We start from the raw sequence: 21,730 nt of genomic DNA, 5'->3' as shown, positions 1-21,730 counted from the left end.
GACTGCTCAACACCTCCTCAATCCACTGATCAAAAACGCCACCGATGCAATGGAAGCGCGTGCATTTACCTTTTTCCCAAACCCACGGCGGCAGTCACCTGAATCGGTGTTCTCAGCTACTTTTCTTTTTCCCCAAGAAAAATTTAAAAAGGAAAATACCGCTCCTAACCACTGGTTTTCACTGTCTATTCCTTTATATACCCCTGCATTCACTTCTCCTTCTCCTCATTATCTGATATTCCTTCTCATTTTCAATCTCAATCTAAATCTAAATCTCGTTTTTGTTTAATTCAAATGGGTAATTTAATTTGATACCGTTTATGTTAGTTTTTTTTGCTAGTTCCAATCCTGTTAGAGCTTTGCTGATTTGATCTTGTTTTTGTTTTTGTTTTTGTTTGTCTGTAACAGCCGGAGACAAGAAGATTAAGATCGGTATCAATGGTAATTTTCTGATCTGAGATGATTTTTCTGGCTTTTGGGCTGGTTGGGTGAGCTGAGGTTTTGAACTGGGGTTTTACTTTTTTCTAGGGTTTGGAAGGATTGGTCGTTTGGTTGCTAGAGTTGCACTTCAGAGGGATGATATTGAACTCGTTGCCGTTAACGATCCATTCATTTCTACTGAATATATGGTAATTTTTGGGATAAATCTGACTGTGTCTTTATTGTGTGTGATTTTCATATCTAAATTGGTATGATGTACTTGGAAATGCAGACATACATGTTCAAGTATGATTCAGTTCATGGACAGTGGAAGCACACTGATTTGAAACTCAAGGACGAGAAGACGCTTCTCTTCGGTGAGAAGCCAGTCACTGTTTTTGGAATCAGGTACGTAGCCTGTTTATTGCTCGAAGTTGATTTGATTTTGGGGTTTGATTTGTGCTATGGAGTTGAGATTGAGCTTTTTTGTGTGTTTTTCTGCGATTGTAGGAACCCAGAGGAAATTCCATGGGGTGCAGCTGGTGCCGACTTTGTTGTTGAGTCCACTGGAGTTTTCACTGACAAGGACAAGGCTGCTGCTCATTTGAAGGTTTGTTTCTTGATCTATTGTTTTCATTTGCTTAATCGATTGTTGGTTAATATCCCTAAACCCTAAACCCTAAACCCTGTCTTTTGGAGACATAATCCATAAAAACCCCTTTCATTTGGTAGAACATTGAATTTACCACATTTTGCATTAGTTGTTTTCCAATTTAAGTTTTCAAACCACTTGAATGTTTTTTTTTTTTTTTTTTGGGTGAATTCTAATTGACATATGAGATTTTAGGTTGGTAGATATCCGTAGGGTGTTAAAAACGAGTTATCATTTCATAGTTGTGTTATGTGATGTATATATTTCACATAATTACATATATACAAAAATGTTAATTGTGTCAAACTGAGTTATCTATGTAAATCTTGTTGACGTTTCTGAAATTGACAAACCCTAGATGGATGCATCTTTAGATTTGAATAATAATATGATAAGCGTTTGATCTTGATTTTCTCTTTTTATTGTTACAGGGTGGTGCAAAGAAGGTTATCATCTCTGCTCCTAGCAAAGATGCACCCATGTTCGTCGTTGGTGTGAATGAGAAAGAATACAAACCGGAGCTAGACATTGTTTCCAACGCCAGTTGCACCACCAACTGCCTTGCCCCCTTGGCCAAGGTGATTGATCTTGCTAACTTCTGTTTTGTACATTGTACGATGTTTGTGCTTTTCAAATTGTTCTGTTTTCGGTTGTTGACAGATTTTCCCCCCTTGTTTATAGGTTATCAATGACAGATTTGGAATTGTTGAGGGTCTCATGACCACTGTCCACTCCATTACTGGTAAATTGAGGTTCATCTTTATGATTCTTTCCTTTTTCTGTATACATGAATTTGGATGTAATTCAATTTCGTTTATGTCCGTTATTCCAGCTACCCAGAAGACCGTTGATGGTCCATCAATGAAGGACTGGAGAGGTGGAAGAGCTGCATCCTTCAACATCATTCCTAGCAGCACTGGAGCTGCTAAGGTATATTGTCGTACTCCGGCTTTGCATAATCTCGTTCGCTTTGGTTTGTTCACCAGCTTGATTAATTGTTCATTTCTTCTTTTACATTACCTAGGCTGTTGGAAAGGTTTTGCCAGAACTTAACGGCAAATTGACCGGTATGTCTTTCCGTGTTCCTACTGTGGATGTTTCCGTTGTTGACCTCACAGTCAGGCTCGAAAAGAAGGCAACATACGAGGACATCAAAGCTGCCATCAAGTAACAACTCAAACTTCTTATCTGCATTCTATTTAGATGTTGATTGATTTCAATCATTGCTCATTTGTTCATTCTGGTTCTTTACAGGGAGGAGTCTGAGGGCAAGCTCAAGGGAATTTTGGGTTACACCGAAGATGATGTTGTGTCCACTGACTTCGTTGGTGATAGCAGGTAAAGCAAATTGCTCTTTCGTACGTTCGTTAATTCAAACGTTCCAATGGCTTATTCTTTAATGTATTTGGGATGATTCTACAATGTGCAGGTCATCCATCTTTGATGCCAAGGCTGGAATTGCTTTGAATGAGAACTTTGTGAAGCTCGTCTCTTGGTACGACAACGAATGGGGATACAGCTCTCGTGTCCTGGACTTGATCGCTCACATTGCCTCCACCCTTCATTAAACAAAAATTGATTCAGATTTTTGGATGCTGTGTTGAGTCACAGTTTAGATGCAGATTCCAATAAAGAAACTGAGCAAGTTCTTGTTTTTGATTTTGAATTTTGATTGTTAACATTTGCTGTTCAAAACAAATATGTGCTGTATTCAAGGATTAATAATACAAGTATTAGATGGTTTTACAGTACAATTTCCTTCCCTGTTTCTTTGGTTTTGATTTTGCTTATAAGTTGCAAATTTTGCTACCAATTCCTAAAATTGATATTGATATTGATATTTAGAAGTAATGTTTTTAGTGTCCAATTGCATTTTAAGAGTAGTTATTTTTGCAGATTCATGTAATGTTTTCTTATTTTTATAATGGCATTTAGAATTGAATCAAACAAAATTTGATTATTTTGACTAATCATTCAAACTACTTGTTAAAGAGACGAAGTGAACTTCAAAAACATTGGGGGTTATCGTGTCATGTGATTACATTTTATATAATTTCCGTGTTATGTGATTTTGATTTGGACGCTTTACATAAGTATAAATAGAATATAAATGCAATAATAATAATAATGTTTTACATAATTATATGTCAAATATAAATGCAATAATTGTGTTAAATGACTTTAAATATCGCTGTACAAATTGTGTTAAGCGGGTTTCAGTGTAAATTGTGTTGTGTTAAGTGAAAACAATTTCTTATATTGTGTTAAGTGAAAACATGTATAAATTGTGTTAAGCAAGTTTCAATGTAAATCGTGTTGTTTATATAGTATCAAAGAGGAGTATATTGCCATGTTAGAAATTAAGAGAAGTAATTGTATTTTTTTTTTTTTTTCGGTAGGAAGAGAAGTAATTGTATTGTATAGAGGGAATTAGGAATAAATTTAGGGTGTTGTTAAACCCAGCCTCAAATTCCCACCCCTAGTCCAGTGAAAGGACGAAATTGCCCTTTCATGGGTTTTGGGGAGGGGAATTTCTGTTTTTTTTGCCAATCCGACACGCGGGCGTGTGGCCATCACGCCTCACCGTGCGGTCGGGCGTATAGATATCACGCCTCATCGTGTGGTCGGGCGTGATAGCCCCACGCCTCACCGCAAAGTCGGGTAGGTGGCTGTCACGTCCGACCACGCGGTGAGGCGTGTGTCTATCACGTCCGACCACGCGGTGAGGCGTGATAGCCACACGCCTGCGTGTCGGATTGGCAAAAAAAAAGCCTTTTAAACCCGTAAATAGGCCGTTAAAACCGTAACTACAGAATTGTACTTAAAACCTAAAAATACCATACAATTTAGTCCTAAAATCAGTAAAAATAATATAAGTTAATTAATAAATATTATTAATTATTCACCACTCAACCGCCCAATTCAGCGATTTCCATAACCTTTATCTGGAATTTGCAACCACAGTACTTTGTTTTTTTTATTCTTCCGTAGTATAACATCCATATCCATATCCTTTTTCCTTTTATAATTCTTAACACCACGAGCACATTTAACCAATATCCACTTTGACTTGCGCCCCGTCTTGTGCGACGCTATGGTTAACTCGAACCCGATCCCAATTGCCGTCTGTTTTGCCCAGTTAATAGCTTCATGATATGTTTGAAACGTTTGTTTGGGAAAAAACTGCGAACTGTAATCTATGCCGTTTCCGTCAAAATCTTCCCACGAAACCTCCTGTAAATGATAAATAACGAACATTACATTCCAAAACGTGACATTTCTACAGCGTTTCGGTGTCTAAACCCGAAAAACAGCCACAAATATGCTCGGGCGTGTGAGCATCACGCCTCACCATGTGGTGGGGCGTATGAGTATCACGCCCGACCACATGGTGAGGCGTGATGCTCACACGCCCGAGTGCCGAACCAGATTTTTTTTAATTCAAATTACAGAAATGCAAGAAAGTTCAATCGGAAAAATACCTCGAATTCAGACACAGCATCACTCCCGTCTCTTCCCGGTGATAACGGATTGCCTTCCATCAAACGTGTTGTCTTTGATTCGGATGAAAATGTATTTGGGAGACTTTGAGAGAGTTTGAGAGGGATTGAAATTTTCAGTTTTTGGTTAAAGGGCGGTTACGTCTTTTTCCGGGGCTGGAAGTGTGAAAATGGGGTTGGGTTTAGTAACCCACTAAATTTACCATATCATTAACTCAATAAATATGAGATCTTTTGGATTCAGCTAAGTGACAGATATAACAAAAAAAAATAATAATGAACTTAGACCATCTCTAATGATAGATATTTAGTTGTTACTTTTTCACGTGGAGTAACAACCTATAATTAGGGAGGATGTAATCAAAAGAAGTTTATCATTTGTTTTGGTTACAAATAGTAACCGTTGAATAACGAAGCTAAATTAAAACAGAATAATAAAGCAAAGATCGAACACAAGGATTTGTTAACGAAGTTCGGCAGTTTTGAATTACATACATCTCCGGGAGCGATGAGCGGTTTATTTCTTATTGATCGTATAAAAGAGATACAGTTTACATGTATTTATAATTTGTAATAAAATTACTCAAATACCCCTGTACCATACCGCGGGGGCTCCGTCCCCACACCCTGGCCCACTAATCCTAGCGTGTCAATGTCGTTCCAGGATGCCCCTTGGATATTATGAGCCATATCCAACAGTAACTTATTCCTACAAATCCGAAATCTTACTTTTTTAAAGTCACGGAGGGACCAGAGATATCAAATCGGGCGCGTGACTTACATGCTCCAGATCTAGTGAGTAAGGCCTCTTTGTGGCCTCAAAAATCTGTATTTTCAAAGTTAGATATTCAGGGGGTGTTTGGTTTGGGGTCTTTAGGAATGAGAATGGGAATGAGAGGGTTTCATCCCTTTTGTTCTTGTTTGTTTTAAAAAAAAAAAACTCATTCTCTCTACCCATTTTAGATTATGGGTTTACCCCACTTTAGGTTAAGCCCATTACCCCAAACCATGTAGGGAATTGGATTCCCTTTACCCCATTCCATTTCCTAGACATATCCAAACACATAGGGGAATTAATAGTTATTCATTTCCTTTCCTTTAGTTTTCATTTTTTGATTCCTTTTCCCTTACCCCTTGTGAACGAAATGTCCCCTCATGGTTTCAGTCCTAAAAAATTACAGTTTTAATTCATATTTATAATTAATAGTTTTTTTTACCCATAAAATTTTGAAAGTAACAACCCTTCTAATCGGGTGTTACTAAACTTTATCTTTATATCCTAAAAAATCAGAATGGTTGTAATGGATGCTCTTGTATCCACACAAACAAGTTTTATTAAAATTGTTATCTTACAATATATATATTTTTTGATATTTTACAATATTAATTTGATAATTTCAATTAAAGTATGTTTAATTCAATTGCGACGTCTAGGTCCCAGATTTTCCATATCTGATATTTATTTATTTTTTTGAAAGAATATCTGATATTGTTTTAATCAACCAAATCTCGAGATATCCGAAAAATGGCATACAAGAGGCTGTGTCCTAACTCCTAACTGTTTTGGCTGTCCAAATGTTAACATTTTAAAGAAAAGCTTTTAATAAAACTTCTTTTTGGAATAATTTAATAAAACTTTTTTGGGTAAATTTATTCATTTTAATAGTATGACCATTGAATTTCAATTCTTAACGGTATGACTGCTGAACTTTACATTTTTTAACATCGATGACACTCAACACTTCAAAACGATTGTTGACGGTCTCAAAATTAAAAATTCGAAGATCTAATGATATTCTAAGGAAGTTTAATTCTTAATTTTTTGTTTTGAGATCATTTATTTATTGTTTGGTTAGGAGAGAAAGTGAATTTTTAGAAAGAGAAGGATTAAAAAAAATGTGATTTTGGAAAATAAAAAAAATATGACTGTTAACAGTAATTTTGAAGAGTTATTTAAAGTTGGTGGCTACCAATGTTAAAAAGTGTAAAGCTTAGGGGCATACCGTTAAGAATTGAAGTTCAGTGGCTACAATATTGAAATACGTAAAGTTTAATGGCCATGAGTGTAATTTAACAAAATTTTTATTTGGTAACTGTACTACTAGTGTATATTAAAGAAAAAAAAGATATTTTAATGAGTAAATTAAAGAAAAAAAAATAAAGTGTACCCGCTCATACTTCAGTTACTCTACCTTCTATCGGTTTTCTCTCTACCACCGGCAGCGAATCGCTCTACCTCCGATCTACTCTCTCCGGTAAGACTTCTCATTTCTTTCGGTTTTCTTATTTACTGACTCTAAATTTTTTTCTTTCTCAAAACCCTCAACCGACGACTCTGCTCTAAAGAGATTAACACATTTTTGAAGTTCTGGATCGTCATTTCCCCCCTCTTTTTTGTTTGAATTGTATTACTGGATTCTGAAAAAAAATTATTGATTAAATGTTTTGAGGTTGCAATTAGTTGTAATCGTGAACTGGATGAGAGAGTAATTTATCAATAAGGAAGACAATTTACTTGGAATATGGTATTGTGTAAACTGTGTTATACTGCGAAGGAGGAAGACAATTTACTTGGAATATGTATGGGACTGAGATATGATATCGTCAAACTTACCAATTTTTTGTTGGAACTTTGAATATAGAAAATTAAATTCTTTTATGCAGACAAAATTTGATCTGATATCCTCTCCTACAAAGACAATTTCAAGTCCACTCCCTCCTTTCCGATCCCCTGCATCCTTGGTGGACTATATTCTAAAATGGCTGCTGCTACACCTGAGACCACAGCAATGACAACTGCAAAGTGGCTCCGAACTGTTATTTCTCCACTTCCATCAAAACCCTCATTAGAGCTTGAACGCTTCCTCACATCATGTGATAGGGATGTAACTAATGATGTCATACGTAGAGCACAAATAATCTTGGAGGCTATATTTCCAAGTAGTGCGTTGGGAGAGCATTATGTGACCGGAAGTTTGCATAATACAGACCCTATGGAAAATTTATGGGCAGAACAGCGAAGAATGGAGGCACTGAAGTTATACTATAGGGTTTTGGAAGCTATGTGCACAGCAGAGGCACAAGTATTGCATTCTACTAATTTGACCTCTTTATTAACTAATGAAAGGTTCCACAGATGTATGCTTTCATGTTCAGCTGAACTTGTTCTTGCCACGCATAAGACTGTCACCATGCTGTTTCCGGCAGTTTTGGAGCGAACAAGCATTACAGCTTTTGATCTGAGCAAGGTGATAGAGAATTTTATTAGACACGAAGAGTCTCTCCCAAGGGAATTGAGGCGGCATTTAAATTCATTGGAGGAACGACTTTTAGAAAGCATGGTATGGGAAAAGGGGTCGTCCATGTATAATTCCTTGACAGTTGCAAGACCATCACTCTCTTCAGAGATAAATCGTCTTGGGCTATTAGCAGAACCAATGCCATCGTTGGATGCAATTGCCATGCGTATTAACTTTTCTTCTGGAAGCTCTCCACCTTTGCCATCTGTGCAGAAGCATGATTTGTCTCCAGGTATTATTTCTATTTGAAAGAGAAACGCGTAATCTTAAGTTGGTGAGGTTGGTTGTCTACACTATGCAGGTTCTTGTTTCTGGCAAACACAAAACATTTAATGGCTGTCTTGAATCATTTTTCCAGGTGAGAATGCAGATATTAGGTCTCCGAAGAGGCCATGCCCAGATTACCGGAGTGTGTTAGTGGAGCGGAACTCCTTTACATCACCAGTGAAGGATCGCCTACTTGCTTTAAGCAATCTTAAATCAAAGCTACCTCCACCTCCTCTGCAGTCTGCATTTGCCAGGTAATTCTGGTATTTTTGGGGAATATAAAGTGGCATCTCCGACTTCTGGACCATGTCACAGCTTTTATCTGTTATCTAATTATGTATCTTTTTTTTTTTTTGGATATTTCAGTCCAACATGTCCAAACCCTGGGAGAGGAGGGGAAACATGTGCAGAAACTTCCATTAACATATTCTTTGGCAAGGTAATACATAAAATGTGCTAATGTCAATGGTGATTGCATCACCAATAACCATCTCCATAAACGAGAATATTGTGAATATTCTTAGAGCTTTAGATAAGTTCTCCCCCCGTTTTTCTCTACCAGTAGTAGAGGGAAGCGTTTTTCTTCCTTAATCTTTTAATTTGGAATTTATTTCGGAGTTGATATCAAATCAATAGAGAAAAGAGATGGGTATTGGAGTACTGAATAGAAAAGTTCTGCTGATTAAGAATCCAGAAGCAGAAATAGAAAAGAGATTAGAAGGAAACCTTTCTTACTCTCAGAAAGCGGATGATTTTCATTAGGGTTCATATTAGAAGCTTTACAAAAAAAAACTAGCTGCAATTTAATCCAAACCTTATGATTGTTAATTGTTGATAGCAGCAGCCTAGGGATTTGCAATATATTGCGTTTCTTGCTTAGGAAAACAATAAGGGTAGCTTGGTAATTACACATTAGCAGAAAAAGAGTTCATTTGAGGAAAATTTCAACTTAGCAAGAGTGGTTTGTGTTTGGAGCCAAACTCTAGGTATGTCATTGGCTTGTGAAATGAACCTGGCTAAATTCTGCTTACTATCTCATGCACCGTTCAAGAATTAATGTGCAAACAAGAACGGAGTAGCTGATCTCAGTGGCTCAAGACTGATCCAAATGTTTGGGCCTATTGTTAAATGAGTGTTAGCGGATTTTCCACTAAGCATCACTTTTGAGATTTAACTATGATTACATGAAATGATTTTGTAATGTTCCAAAATTTACTTATGCAAACTTTTTCTCCTTCCTAGATTAATAAGTTAGCTGCTGTCAGAATCAACGGTATGATTGAAAGGTTACAACAATCTCAGCATCATATAAGAGAGAATGTCTATCGCCTTTTTCAACAAATACTTAGTCAACGGACGTCTTTGTTCTTTAACCGCCATATCGATCAGATCATCCTTTGTTGTTTCTATGGAGTTGCAAAGGTTTGCTGTCTGTAACTCGTGAGAATTTATTGGATGCTTTTGAGTTGTTACTGTCACACCTAATTTTTTGTTCTCATATTGGTGTTTTGGCCTGCAGATTTCTAAACTGAACCTAACCTTCAAGGAGATCATTTGCAACTACGGGAAGCAACCACAATGTAATCGACAAGTATTCTGTAGTGTGTTTGCCGATCGGTTATCTGCACGCCAAAATAGGGTAGGTTACATCATCAGTAAGCCCTTTGCCGTTGCATTTTGTGGAGTCTAATTGTTTGAATGTTATGACAAACAGAGGACAGGCCAAGATCATGTTGACATTATTACTTTTTACAATCAAATATTTATTCCTGCTGCAAAACTGTTGCTTGAGGAGGTTGGTCCTGCTGGAACAATTACAAAAACCATTCAAGTTCCTGAAGTCAACAACAATAAATATGGTAGTGCTGCTGCTGTTATTAGTTTTTTGGCATGTTATTAGCTGAGTTTATGTTATAATTGGTATCTCCTGCTGCTGTTCCAAGTTATCATATGACATGTGTTTTTGTTTGTGTTGAATAGGTCAATGTACTGCATCACCTCAAGTTTCCACTTTTCCAACTCTCCCGGATATGTCTCCGATGAAAGTTTCTCCGAGACATAATGTTTATGTATCTCCATTGCGCACTTCAAAGGTACTTGTTATTTCTCAACTGTGTCTGATTAGGTCATATTGATTGTATTATGGTTTGTTTGGGTGCATATCATATTCATACATGCTTTCCAAGTTATTGTTTCTCTCGTCTTTCAGTACTGAGTAAGAAATTGAGTTCTATACTTTTTTTGCCTTGCTATAGTGCAACCCTGATTCCATCTCACCTTTTCTTTTACTGTACATTGTCAAGTGCATGACAAATTATTGTCTTCTGATATTTTATATTTATTAGGAGATATTCTGGAATAAGGTTAATAGCTGTAACTGAATCTCTTACATGAAGTATGAAAAATGGTAGTATTATGAAAATTGATTAAACATGAGATGTCAATGTTATTCTGCTGTGCTGAATAACTGCAATCGTTTTTACTGGGGCACGCTTATCAATTGAGCAGACTCATATTAAGTTTCTGTGAAAAATTAGTGAAAGTAAAATCCAGCCCAGCCCTTGTAATATATGTTCCATGGGTTGGCTACTGCCATCAGGACAGATGCACAGTCAACATAGGGTGCTGCACTTTGTTGTGATGCAACAGAAGTTTGTGAATCCAGTTATTAACATGGAAATTAAACTAGTGCATTGTAAATACAGCATGCCTGTGTACTTATTGTTGTATTCTATGTAACTTGATCTGCTTTCCTGCTTTTAGATGGATGCTTTAATATCACATAGCTCAAAAAGTTACTACGCATGCGTGGGAGAAAGCACTCATGCATATCAGAGCCCTTCAAAAGACCTAACTGCTATAAATAACTGCGTGAATGGGTATGCTTTCCTTCTGCATTAGCGCTAGAGAGCAACTCTAAATTCTTTAATTTAAATCAGTAATATTTCTCTTTTGTTTTACTGTTGCTTCAGTAACAGGAAGGTTAGAGCTACCATTAACTTTGATGGTGATGTTGGTTTGGTTAGTGATTCAATGGTGGCCAACAGCCTATACCTTCAGAATGGGAGTTGTGCATCCTCATCAGTTACACTTATAAAATCTGAGCAACCTGACATCTAGGTTGCTTTTCTTAACCTTGTAAATTCTAGCTCTGCGCAATTTCTTCTACTTTTGCTTATATTAAGAAGTGTATCCCATGGGGCCTCGTCTGTGAGACGAGTTGTAGAATAGCCACCGCCTCTCCCCTGTTTTTATTTTTTTCTATCATAGATACTGAAATGAAAAATGTAAGTCTTCTCAACCCTGTTTAAATAAAGCTTACATTCTCTTCTACACTGCTTCTTGTGGAAACTATATTCCTAACTTTGTACTTATTGCATCTCTGGATTCTCATGAAAAGTAGCTGAAATCAAGCAAGTCTTGCTATCAGATAAGCCCAATAACTTTTCTCTGCAATGTGTTGTTGATCATTACTGCAAGAAATTTAGCATAGTTTTTCTTGATACAAGTTTTCTTGCAAACTTACAGTATGAGGCACCATTTGAGTTTAGATTTCTGTTTGAAAACCAGCAAACCTATTCTTTGTTCAAGTAATAACTAAATTGCCCATCTAGATGCATTCTGGTGCTTCTCTATATTTCTGACAGGTCTAGAATTCAAGTCTTGCTGACAGTTATAAATAAGAAAATGAGGACTAAATCAGCATTAACTATTCTAACTATGTATGTACAATTGAAAAAAATGTGAGAATACCAGCATGAGATGTAACTTCTTCTAATTATCAGTAACGGGTTTGGGATCTAGTTATGGGACCTTGTACCCTAAATCTTCTAGGAAAGAATGCTTAAAAGTCTTCCTTCCTTTACCTTTCTTGTTGAAACAGGCAGGAGCTCGTTAAGAGAGAACCTCTTGATCTCAGAATTGTTTGGAGCTCGTTTAAGAGAGAACTCCACGATCTCAATTTGCTGGAAATTTCATCTTGCTGTTATTAAACGGCAATAGCCTATAAGTAAGACTTACAAGCAGTCCTTTATTAGGAATTAATTACTGCAATTAAAAATAGAATCCTCCTATAACTTGGAAAGCAAAATCCTAAATGGAACCTAATTAATGCATGAACCCTAAATAGTTACAACTACTATTATGGAAATAAATCTTAGACGGAAACTAACTAATGCGAATCCTAATTTTAATATTCCTAATAGAAATAATACTTTAAAGAAATAATTTAAAAATAACAGAATACTAATTAGGACTCTAAAACAGCAACAGTCCGTTCATGACAAAGTCATTCTCTGATTGGCGGTGTTGTTGAATGACCAAAACTGAAACATCAACGTCTCATTTGGAGCAACCGAAGTTCTCTGTCCAGTGCTTGGAACTCAAGTGAGGTATGTTTCTGACCGAAGTACTTTTCTTTTTTTTTTTTTAATAGAAAAGCTACTAGTGGTGAGGGCGAGCCTTGGCGCAACGGTAAACGTTGTTGTCTTGTGACCGAGAGGTCATGGGTTCGAGTCTTAGGAGCGGCCTCTTGCCAAAATCTTGGCAGGGGAAGGCTCGCCCCCAATACACCCTTGTGGTGGGACCCCTCCCCGGACCCTCGCTTAGCGGGGACGCGTAATGCACCGGGCCGCCCTTTTTTAGAAAAGCTAGTAGTGGTCCTGATATCATTGTTTTAAACTTTTAATCACTACTACAGTTACCACTAAATTATGCAAACTTTGATCCCATCATGACTCAATCTGTTCATAAACAACACATGATTAGGAATAGGTGATATATTTTAATGGTGATAAGTTCTATCAGATTACCAGAACAGCTAACCATGTCAGATCGCAGCACTCCAACTAACAGAAGCTCAACATGGCCTTTCAAGTTAAGTAAAAAGCAAAGAACAAAACTATCAACTGTTGGAACATTCAGGTAATGACACACGAGCACAGTGCCGATAAGTTTGCGTCCTATACTCAATATGACCACGTATAACATTTCTGTAACTATTCAGGTACATGGCATTGAGCTGAAATTCTATATATCCAAAATAAATTGGGAGACTGAGGTTGTGAACAGCATAAGTTAGCTTAATCATCAATATCTGAGTATTTTTCCTTCTCGAGGGTACAACAAGCTGATTGAGAAACAAGCAATCGGGCTACTGAATCAATATTCTTCGACAAGAAATGAGAGAGCAAGCACAATAGTTAAGATAACACACATATCCGTGTTTGTCACATACTTTTGGTTATTATTCCTTTGGTTACACCAAGAAGCCATGTAAAGAATCAAAAGACTTGAAACTTTCCCCCAGACATGTAGGCAACATCCAATTTGTTGTATGAAGCATGATGTCTATCTGAATTTGCAACTGTAACAAGCTTGTGGTGAAAATGAGATAGTGGCACCTAGCAATCGAATTAATGGTGAAAATAATTTCTTTTGAACAAACAGTTGACGATGAGTTTTATATTGATGGCTACTGGCCATTTCTTTATTCATCAGAATTGCTGACTGACATTATTAATAAAAGTTTTGGTCAATTTCTTTCATCAGGTTTTTGGTTCATCAGCTCAAATAATATGTGGTTTGAATCTTTGTAACTAAGATCATCCATGAAGGTCTACAGCACGAATCTGGTAAGCTGGCTACTTTTTGCATATTCATATCTGTTTCTATATCTGCTTACAAATTTGAGTTTTACTTCTTGTTGTTTTATCAATTGCTCATTATTATTTACAAAAATTGTAGTTATTCATTCTGCATTATTTATTTTTCTTTTGTTATTTGGTGGTCCAATGGATGATAGATATATCAATCATGCTTGATGAACTTTACCATTTGATACTGAAATTTTGAAGTATATATACTTTTTTTTTCCTATTGCGTTATGTGAACAGTCCTTTCTTTTTCGGTGCAGAGAGTGTGTTTCTTGTTTGTCTTTCGGCTAAGAATAGGACGAAGCATTGGATCCATCCTCTTTCAGCTGTGGAAAGGTAATATTACATGGTTTTGTAGTTGCAACTAGGGAGCTGTAAATTATTCACATTACTACGTTTCCCTCTCCCTAACAGCTCTTCTATAAGATTCTTTTCTTTCCGCTAATAATTGGACAAACTTTGTACTTTTTGGTTGAATCCATATGAGTAGGCTGTTACTTTATATTCGTATGGCTGGAAGATAACAGTGAATCCTTGAATATTGCTTTGCGAAAAAATAAAAAATCATATATTTAACTTTTAAATATAAAATTTCTCTACAATAAATTCATAATGTTCAATTGTTTCATGCTGATCATCTGCATTATATGTCTGAAACTAAAACAGACGTGAACCGAACTTTATCTTTTGATTTCCTTCATGCCTTGAAATACGTAAATTTTAAAACATATTATCTCTCATGATCTATAGTTATAAAAGACTGTTAATGTTTTTGTGTGGTCTTGTTGTGCTTGTCATCATGTGTTAGTTTGCCTCCTTTGAATTATTTGCAGGTTAGAAAATGCCATATGCCACAATTGAAAGTGTGTGATTCCTCTTTCATTTGAACAGCAAGTTGAATTGCAGCGGTAATATGGGACCATGGAGCGATAAATGAATCACTTAAACCAGCAGCTAGAGCAACAAGATCATGGGGTAGATAAGCGGCTAGGATCAAGTTCTGCGAGTCTCCCATCTTAGTAACTTACCGCGTCTTGCTTTTTTTTTGTCCAACTCCAAAATGTAGATAGTCGATTGTCTTTGCATTTTTATGCTTAGAATTGTGATTTTGGGGATAGTCTAATTTGTTCTAGATGTTCTAAATTTATGATGATACATGTTACCGTTGGTTTGCAGATTATAATTTGTGTACATCTATTTACATGTTCCCACATTGATGATGACATTCCGATGATGTTCATGTTACCGTTGACATATCGAGAGTGATATGAGTTTATTGGGGATTGAGAAAAATATGGTAGTGGATAGGACGGACTGGAGGGAGAGAATTTATATCGCTGACACGACTTGTATGATGGTTCATGTTAGCCGATTTTTATTTGTCTATGTATACAATGGCGTTTGGAAACATACATATTACTCTCTCCATTTTTTTTATAAGTCATTCTAGCCATTGAGTTTTTTTTTCCAAAATATAAGTCTTTCTAGTTTTCCAAGAATTTTTGGTTTGGTTTTCCGGTCCGAGCATTAAAATTTTTGTTTTGATCCATGTGTTTTTCAAAATTACAAGATTTATTCACCAAGAAATTTTTTTTAGGTAACCACGGTAAATTCATTAATTTCAATTTATATTAATTGTATTTCTTAATTTGTGTGAAACATAGAACGACTTATATTTTGGAACGGATGGAGTAATATTTACATTTAGATGAACCGGTGGTTTTCACCTGGTCAGTGACTGACCAAGTGAATTTGGTCAGTCACCATTAGATTAAGGCTTATTAAAATCCTACGGTAGAGATTAAGATAATCATAAGGTTTAAATTTACACCATATAGATCTAATAGTGACTGATCAAATTCACTTGGTGACCAGGTGAAAATTACTGCAGACCGACGAATATACTTTCGCATCTCAATATTACTGCCAAGTTATGGATACAAATAACTTAATATATTTGGCACCAAATCTGTCAAATATTGTAGGCAAACTTCTCGATGATATAAAATTACTGATGACATAACGAGGCTAACCATCACAATTAATTACGAGAACTATTAAATCTAAAGATTTTTTTTCTATAATTATCAATGTCAATTATACCTGTCCACGGGCCCGGGTACCCTTCCGGTCCGTCTAGGCCCGTGTCCTTTGGGCCAGGCTTGGACAATGAAATTTACTCTTAGGCCCAATCCGGCCCAGGTCTGCTAAAGTCCGCCTATTTTTTGAGCGGGCTTGGGCCATATGAAAATATCATGGGCCGGCCCGCCTTATTAATATTAATTAAAAATATTATATATTTATAATTAAATATTTATTTTAAGTATTTCAAAAAAAAATATTTATTTTAAGTATAAATTTAATTTTTTATAATTAAAAATTAATAATATTTTTTTAGATGGGCTTATATGGGTTGGGAGTGGGATTTGATTTTTAAGCCCGAACCCAGCCCGGTCCGAGCCCGTCTAAATTAATACTGGGCTGGGCTGAGCTTGGGACGAGCACTTTTACACAAAAGCCCGTCAGGCCCGACCCGAACCCGACCCAGTCCGACCCATGGACAGGTCTAATGACAATGGTGTTGCATATTCCGGCGACAAGATCATGTCGTCGGTATGTTTTTGCCGACAGAGGAATCACCTTTATGTACATATCATTGGTATGTTGTTGCTAATGTCATTTAATGACGAGAATATGATCATCATTGTGGCCAGTGGACTGTTAATTTTTTTTTTTATCTTGGATCTCACGGTTTTAAAACGCATTTTCCAATTTCAATGTGTGAGTAAGTAGTTCATTTCTACTCCTATCGTCATCTTTTAAGGCTACTCTTTACTTACGTTTTCTATCCCGACATTACCTTCTCCAGATCGTTACATGTGATCCCATATTATTTATAATTGCTGAAGTGGCAATTTATTTTTGGGAAAACTTTGAATTGTTTTGTTCATAGGTTATAATAGTAACATTTGGACAGCAAAAACAGTTTTAACTCAGCCTGTTGTATGATATTTTTTGGAGATCTCGAGATTGATTGATAAAAACAATATCAAATCTGGGCCAATATGTCCCAATTGAATTAAACATATTTTAATGTAAATTAATTATTTAGCCAGCCACCATGTGAATGTAAATCAAGGAAAAATAAAATAAAATAAAATAAACACCCCTTAGATCTCAAAAATTCTCTCTAAAAAAATATTAAAATAAAACTACCACATAAATGTAAGTATATTCTTAACATCTTTTACGCTGCAATTTCAAGTTGTTTACTATTTTTCACGATTTTATAAATAATTAAATAAAAAATATATAATTAAATAATTACATAATATTAATATTTTATTAATTAAGGTGTCAAATATTATTAAATTATTGCTATGACACACGAATGAGGTGGTGCGTAACAGGCATACAAATTAAAATCTCTCCTCAATTTCTTTTTAGGGTTAATTTCATATAAGTGCCATGTGGTTTTTTTTTTTTTTTGCAGATAAGTTCTTATGCTTTGTTTTTGAGCAAATAAATGATTGTATTTTTCTCCGTTTGCGGAATTGAGGAAGAGACACAAACAGAGTCAGAATCGATGACGTGTCCAAGGGCAGTTTTACCATTTTAAAGAATTGGTATATATTAACCTTTCAAATTTATATACCGATTTTTTAAAATGGCAAAATTGCCCTTGGACACGTCATCGATTCTGACTCCGTTTGTGTCTCTTCCTCAATTCCGTAAACGGAGAAAAGTACAATCTTTTATTTGCTCAAAAACAAAACACAAAAATCTATCTGCAAAAGGGTAAAACTACAGGGCACTTATATCAAATTAACCCTTCTTTTTATAAGCAAATATGAGTGAAAAAGTTTAAAAGGTTTAGAATCTTTTGGTAACTAAAAAAGTTGGGTAACAAACAAGTATTTATGTAATTTTTTTTCCAAACGGGAATTGGAGCTTTTGTTTTGCTAAAAACGAGGATCTTTTAATTTGATACTATAAAACTGACTGTTAAAAATTGTTTAGTATTATATTTATTATAAAATCAAATTTTTTATTTTCAAAAACCATCATTTTTAAAGCTTTCTCTCTAAACATTTATTTTCTTTCTCATCATCAAACAGCACATAAATGACCTCAAAAATTTAAAAGTTAAGAATTAAAGTTTCTTAAAATATCATCTTTTTACGTTGATTTTAATTTTGAAATCTTTATTTTTTAAAATCTCAATCATATCTTGATAGTAAAAAAAACATCATTTCCTATTTGGATAATTTTTTTTTTTTTTACAAAAACGTGAAACCATAATAACTTTTTTTACATCACCAAGAAAAAATTCTATCTATTGCTATTTTTTCTTCCAATGTGCATGAAATTGTGTGTTGGATTGGATGTGTCTTTTTTTTAGTGGAGTGTTGACTATTTGGTGGATATAGGATATACAACTTCACATGTTGTTGTCTTGTCTCTACTCTATGGTTTTATTACTATATAAAGTTAGTGCTCTCGTGATCCAATGTTTTCTTTTAAAAGTAGAATGTGAAATATTACCCCATACATACTTGCAAATGTGACCTAAATTCCAAGACCTAAGTGTACAAGGAGGTTTTTTTTTAATTAAAAATTATGCGCAATGCACTCACATCAAATAAAGAAAGATTACATTAAAAGAAAGAAAAAACTTCAATCCACTTTACGATTATCCATGTGATTCAAACCCATCATCTTTACAGTCATATGTAAGCTCTCAATCAACAGGCTAAAAGTTTTACCACTAAGTGTATAAGGAGGTTCCTATACATTTGGCACAAATAGCCATCCATGTACATGATGGGTTACTCTTATTGAGATATAAATATAGAGAATAAGGTTTGAGAATATCTATTATTTTATATTGAATGAATACAACATATGTACAATTTAGTGATCGTTTTTTTCATTTTTCGGAACTACTTTTTATCTTTTAATTCTAGACATGAGATAAAAAAATGTTCGGTAAAATCCTAAAACAACTGCTTTTAGCAGAAAAACAACTAATATCTACTACATATCAGTACAACAAACGCAAACAACTAACAACAATGGTAAACAACAAATATAAACAAGTGAACTTAAGGATTTCTACTCAAATTAAACTAATCACTTAAACATGATGAGAATAAAATCAAATATAAACAATGGAATAAATACAAGATAATCATCACACTAATCACATGTGATGGACTTGACTATCACTAACACCCCTCCCTCCTCAAGTTGACGATGAGCAAGACGGGCCTTGAGATAGTTACTGTTACATCTGCAGAAAGAAAATTCTAAAGTTAAAGGCACTTAAATCATATTTATGATCAACTATGTCACAAGCAAGAATAAATGGATTAAATTTATTGTCTATTAAACATGATTTGTTTGAAGATTTTGATTAAAAGAGTATAATTAGTGATTTTCATTCGAAAATGCAAGAAGAACTATTTTTACTTTATTTTATGTAATAAAATTCTAAAATGTTGTGTGTTTCACTTTGTTAATTGGGCAGTTTACTTTAGTTTTGTACAGGGCACTCGAAATCTCAAGATCGATCCCGATGATGAGGACACACTATAAGACAAGATCAAAGCAAAGGAAAGCGTGTATGCCAGAACGACTTGCTCAGAATGTCAGTCACATGATCATCAATGGAAATAAAACAAACATGCATGTGCGAATACAGAAGCAACTTGTTCTCGAAAAAAACTCAATAGTCGAGTTAATGTGCTTAGTCCAAGCGTGAAACAACAGATTCATTGTTAGGTAAATGACCCCAACGTTACCACACCATAACTGTACTGGTATGGGCATAGTTTCTTTTAGCAAAGACGAAAGCCATAAAAAAATATTTTTGACATCGATAACAACCTTGTACTCGCTTTCTATAGAGGAGCAAGCAATAGTTGGTAGTTGGGAGTCTTCCAAGAAATAAGGTTAGAGCCAAGGAATACACAGTAAGCACTATTGGAACAATGATCATTATGAACCTACTTTAGTCACTATCAGAGTAGCAGTGAATTTCCTGAATGGACCAATGTAGAAATAGAATTCCATGACATGGGATCCCTTGAATGTAGTGAATCACTCTTTTGACATATTTCTAATGCGCATTAGTCGGTCAGTGCATAAATTGACCAAGCTTGTTGATGGGAAAGGCAAGGTCAGGGCATGTGATAATCAGATATTACAATGTGCCAATATCTTTAGAGAGGATGATCGTCGTGGCTATTGAGTGAGATAAGGACTTACATATAACCATGTTATTGCATTCTAGAAGCTCATCAAAATATTTGGCATGAGAAAGGTGCATCCCCTTGTATGTGTATTGAATTTCCAAGATAAAAAATAGGTCGATGACAATCTTTTAAATCAGAAATTCATGTTCAATCTGAGTAACGACTTGATGAATAAAAGTGGCTAGTATATATGATCAATATGTCATCAACGTAACAAATAATAAATAATTTATCAGTGTTAGTTTGTCGATTAAACAAAGAGTGACCTGCCAAAAACGTATGAAAACCAATATATCGAAAGAAGTCTTTCAAGCGAGTGAACCATCTAGTTGATTGATGTACCAGTTGTTAGCTACAACCAAGGAAAGATAGTTTGGACTATTATAGCTTTGACCACAAAACTAAATGCTTCTTTGTAATCCATGCCAGATTGTTGTAATCCACGAGCAACTAGACGAGCCTTATATCTCTTAATAGACCCATCACCATTTTATTTTGATATAATAAATCCATTTACAATTGACTATGTTACAATGAGAGGGTCAAAGAACTAGTTTCAACATGTGTTTGTCAAGAAGAAACTTGATCTCTAGAGACATGACATGTCTCTATTGTGGCAACTTATTATTCTGTGAATGTGGATGGCTCAATTGATGGTGAGGTTAGATTTGAAGTCATGGAAGAAAAGCAACCTCAAGAGTTAGGTCTAGATATGGAGAAGGTCATTTGTAAACAGAGGTTTGTGGTTTAAAAGTTTACAAATAGAGGTATGTGGTATGTTTTTAAAAAAAATAAAGTATTTGAAATTACAGACAATTAGAGCATTTTTATTTTTAAAGAAAAAATTACATTTACATAACACAGACCCCAAAACCGAATTGCATTTGTGTAAAACGAACTTAACTATGAATTTAGTTCATAAAACATAAAATGTTCACCATATGACTTATGTTTCGATTTAGAGAGTTGTGTTTTGGAAGGCTGTGTTTTGTCGATATGTAAAAATATGTTTTTAAGATAAAAATCTCATTGGTTGTAATCAAAATTTAATAGTGCAATTTTTAATACTTTATTTTGTAAATAAAACATATCACTTACCTCTATGTGCATACTTTTAAACCACATGTCTCTGTTTGTAAATTGCGCAAACTACATATGTTTTTTCGTACTTTTCCCTTTATAAATTCTAGATACTAAAATATATAACGTGACATCAAATTATTGATTCGGCGCATGATGAATGACATGATATGTCGAACGTGTAGTATAATTTTTCCTCCCAACAATTCTCTCTTGATTACTTTGTTTGTTCTTTACTTTTACACGCTCTTACCAAATAAATATTCCTTCTAATTTTATTTGCTATAAATAAAAATTCTATTTCTTTTTAATTGCTATTATTTAATTAGAATTGTTTGTATTAATATTTAATTTCTACCGTAAATAAGGAAAATTTTGATTTTTTTTAAAAAAAAAATGCATTGATGATACAAAACCTAATATAAAAAAGAACAAATTAATTGATAATCCGAAAACGATATCTAAATCGGGGAGTAACGAATGTAGGTGTTAAATTAACATGAAAAGAACATCTTTTAAATCTGCAAATACTGATCTATCTAAGGTTGATTTTGGCAAGTTAAATTTCATTTTATTTTAGTGTGTGAAAGATATATAGGTC

General features: G+C 34.9%; 2 protein-coding genes across 2 annotated transcripts; both read left to right on the top strand.

Moving 5' to 3' along the window:
• Positions 1-172: 172 nt before the first annotated feature.
• On the top strand, positions 173-2,826 carry LOC136230004 (glyceraldehyde-3-phosphate dehydrogenase, cytosolic). The gene is made up of 11 exons (XM_066018910.1): positions 173-298; positions 409-441; positions 529-629; positions 713-828; positions 931-1,030; positions 1,504-1,650; positions 1,754-1,814; positions 1,905-2,002; positions 2,097-2,239; positions 2,327-2,410; positions 2,502-2,826. Exons 1-11 carry the CDS (start codon positions 295-297, stop codon positions 2,638-2,640), a joined length of 1,026 nt encoding a protein of 341 aa, XP_065874982.1. The 5' UTR covers positions 173-294; the 3' UTR covers positions 2,641-2,826.
• Positions 2,827-6,720: 3,894 nt separating this feature from the next.
• Positions 6,721-11,471, top strand: LOC136230142 (retinoblastoma-related protein-like). The gene is made up of 10 exons (XM_066019084.1): positions 6,721-6,827; positions 7,237-8,103; positions 8,230-8,392; positions 8,505-8,577; positions 9,381-9,560; positions 9,658-9,777; positions 9,853-9,997; positions 10,119-10,231; positions 10,902-11,017; positions 11,111-11,471. Exons 2-10 carry the CDS (start codon positions 7,332-7,334, stop codon positions 11,256-11,258), a joined length of 1,830 nt encoding a protein of 609 aa, XP_065875156.1. The 5' UTR covers positions 6,721-6,827; positions 7,237-7,331; the 3' UTR covers positions 11,259-11,471.
• Positions 11,472-21,730: the final 10,259 nt, after the last annotated feature.

The sequence above is a fragment of the Euphorbia lathyris genome, chromosome 5, assembly GCF_963576675.1.
Source record: "Euphorbia lathyris chromosome 5, ddEupLath1.1, whole genome shotgun sequence".
Taxonomy (NCBI): domain Eukaryota; kingdom Viridiplantae; phylum Streptophyta; class Magnoliopsida; order Malpighiales; family Euphorbiaceae; genus Euphorbia; species Euphorbia lathyris.
Note: the sequence above shows the minus strand (reverse complement) of the source record. Positions and strands in the feature narration are given on the sequence as shown.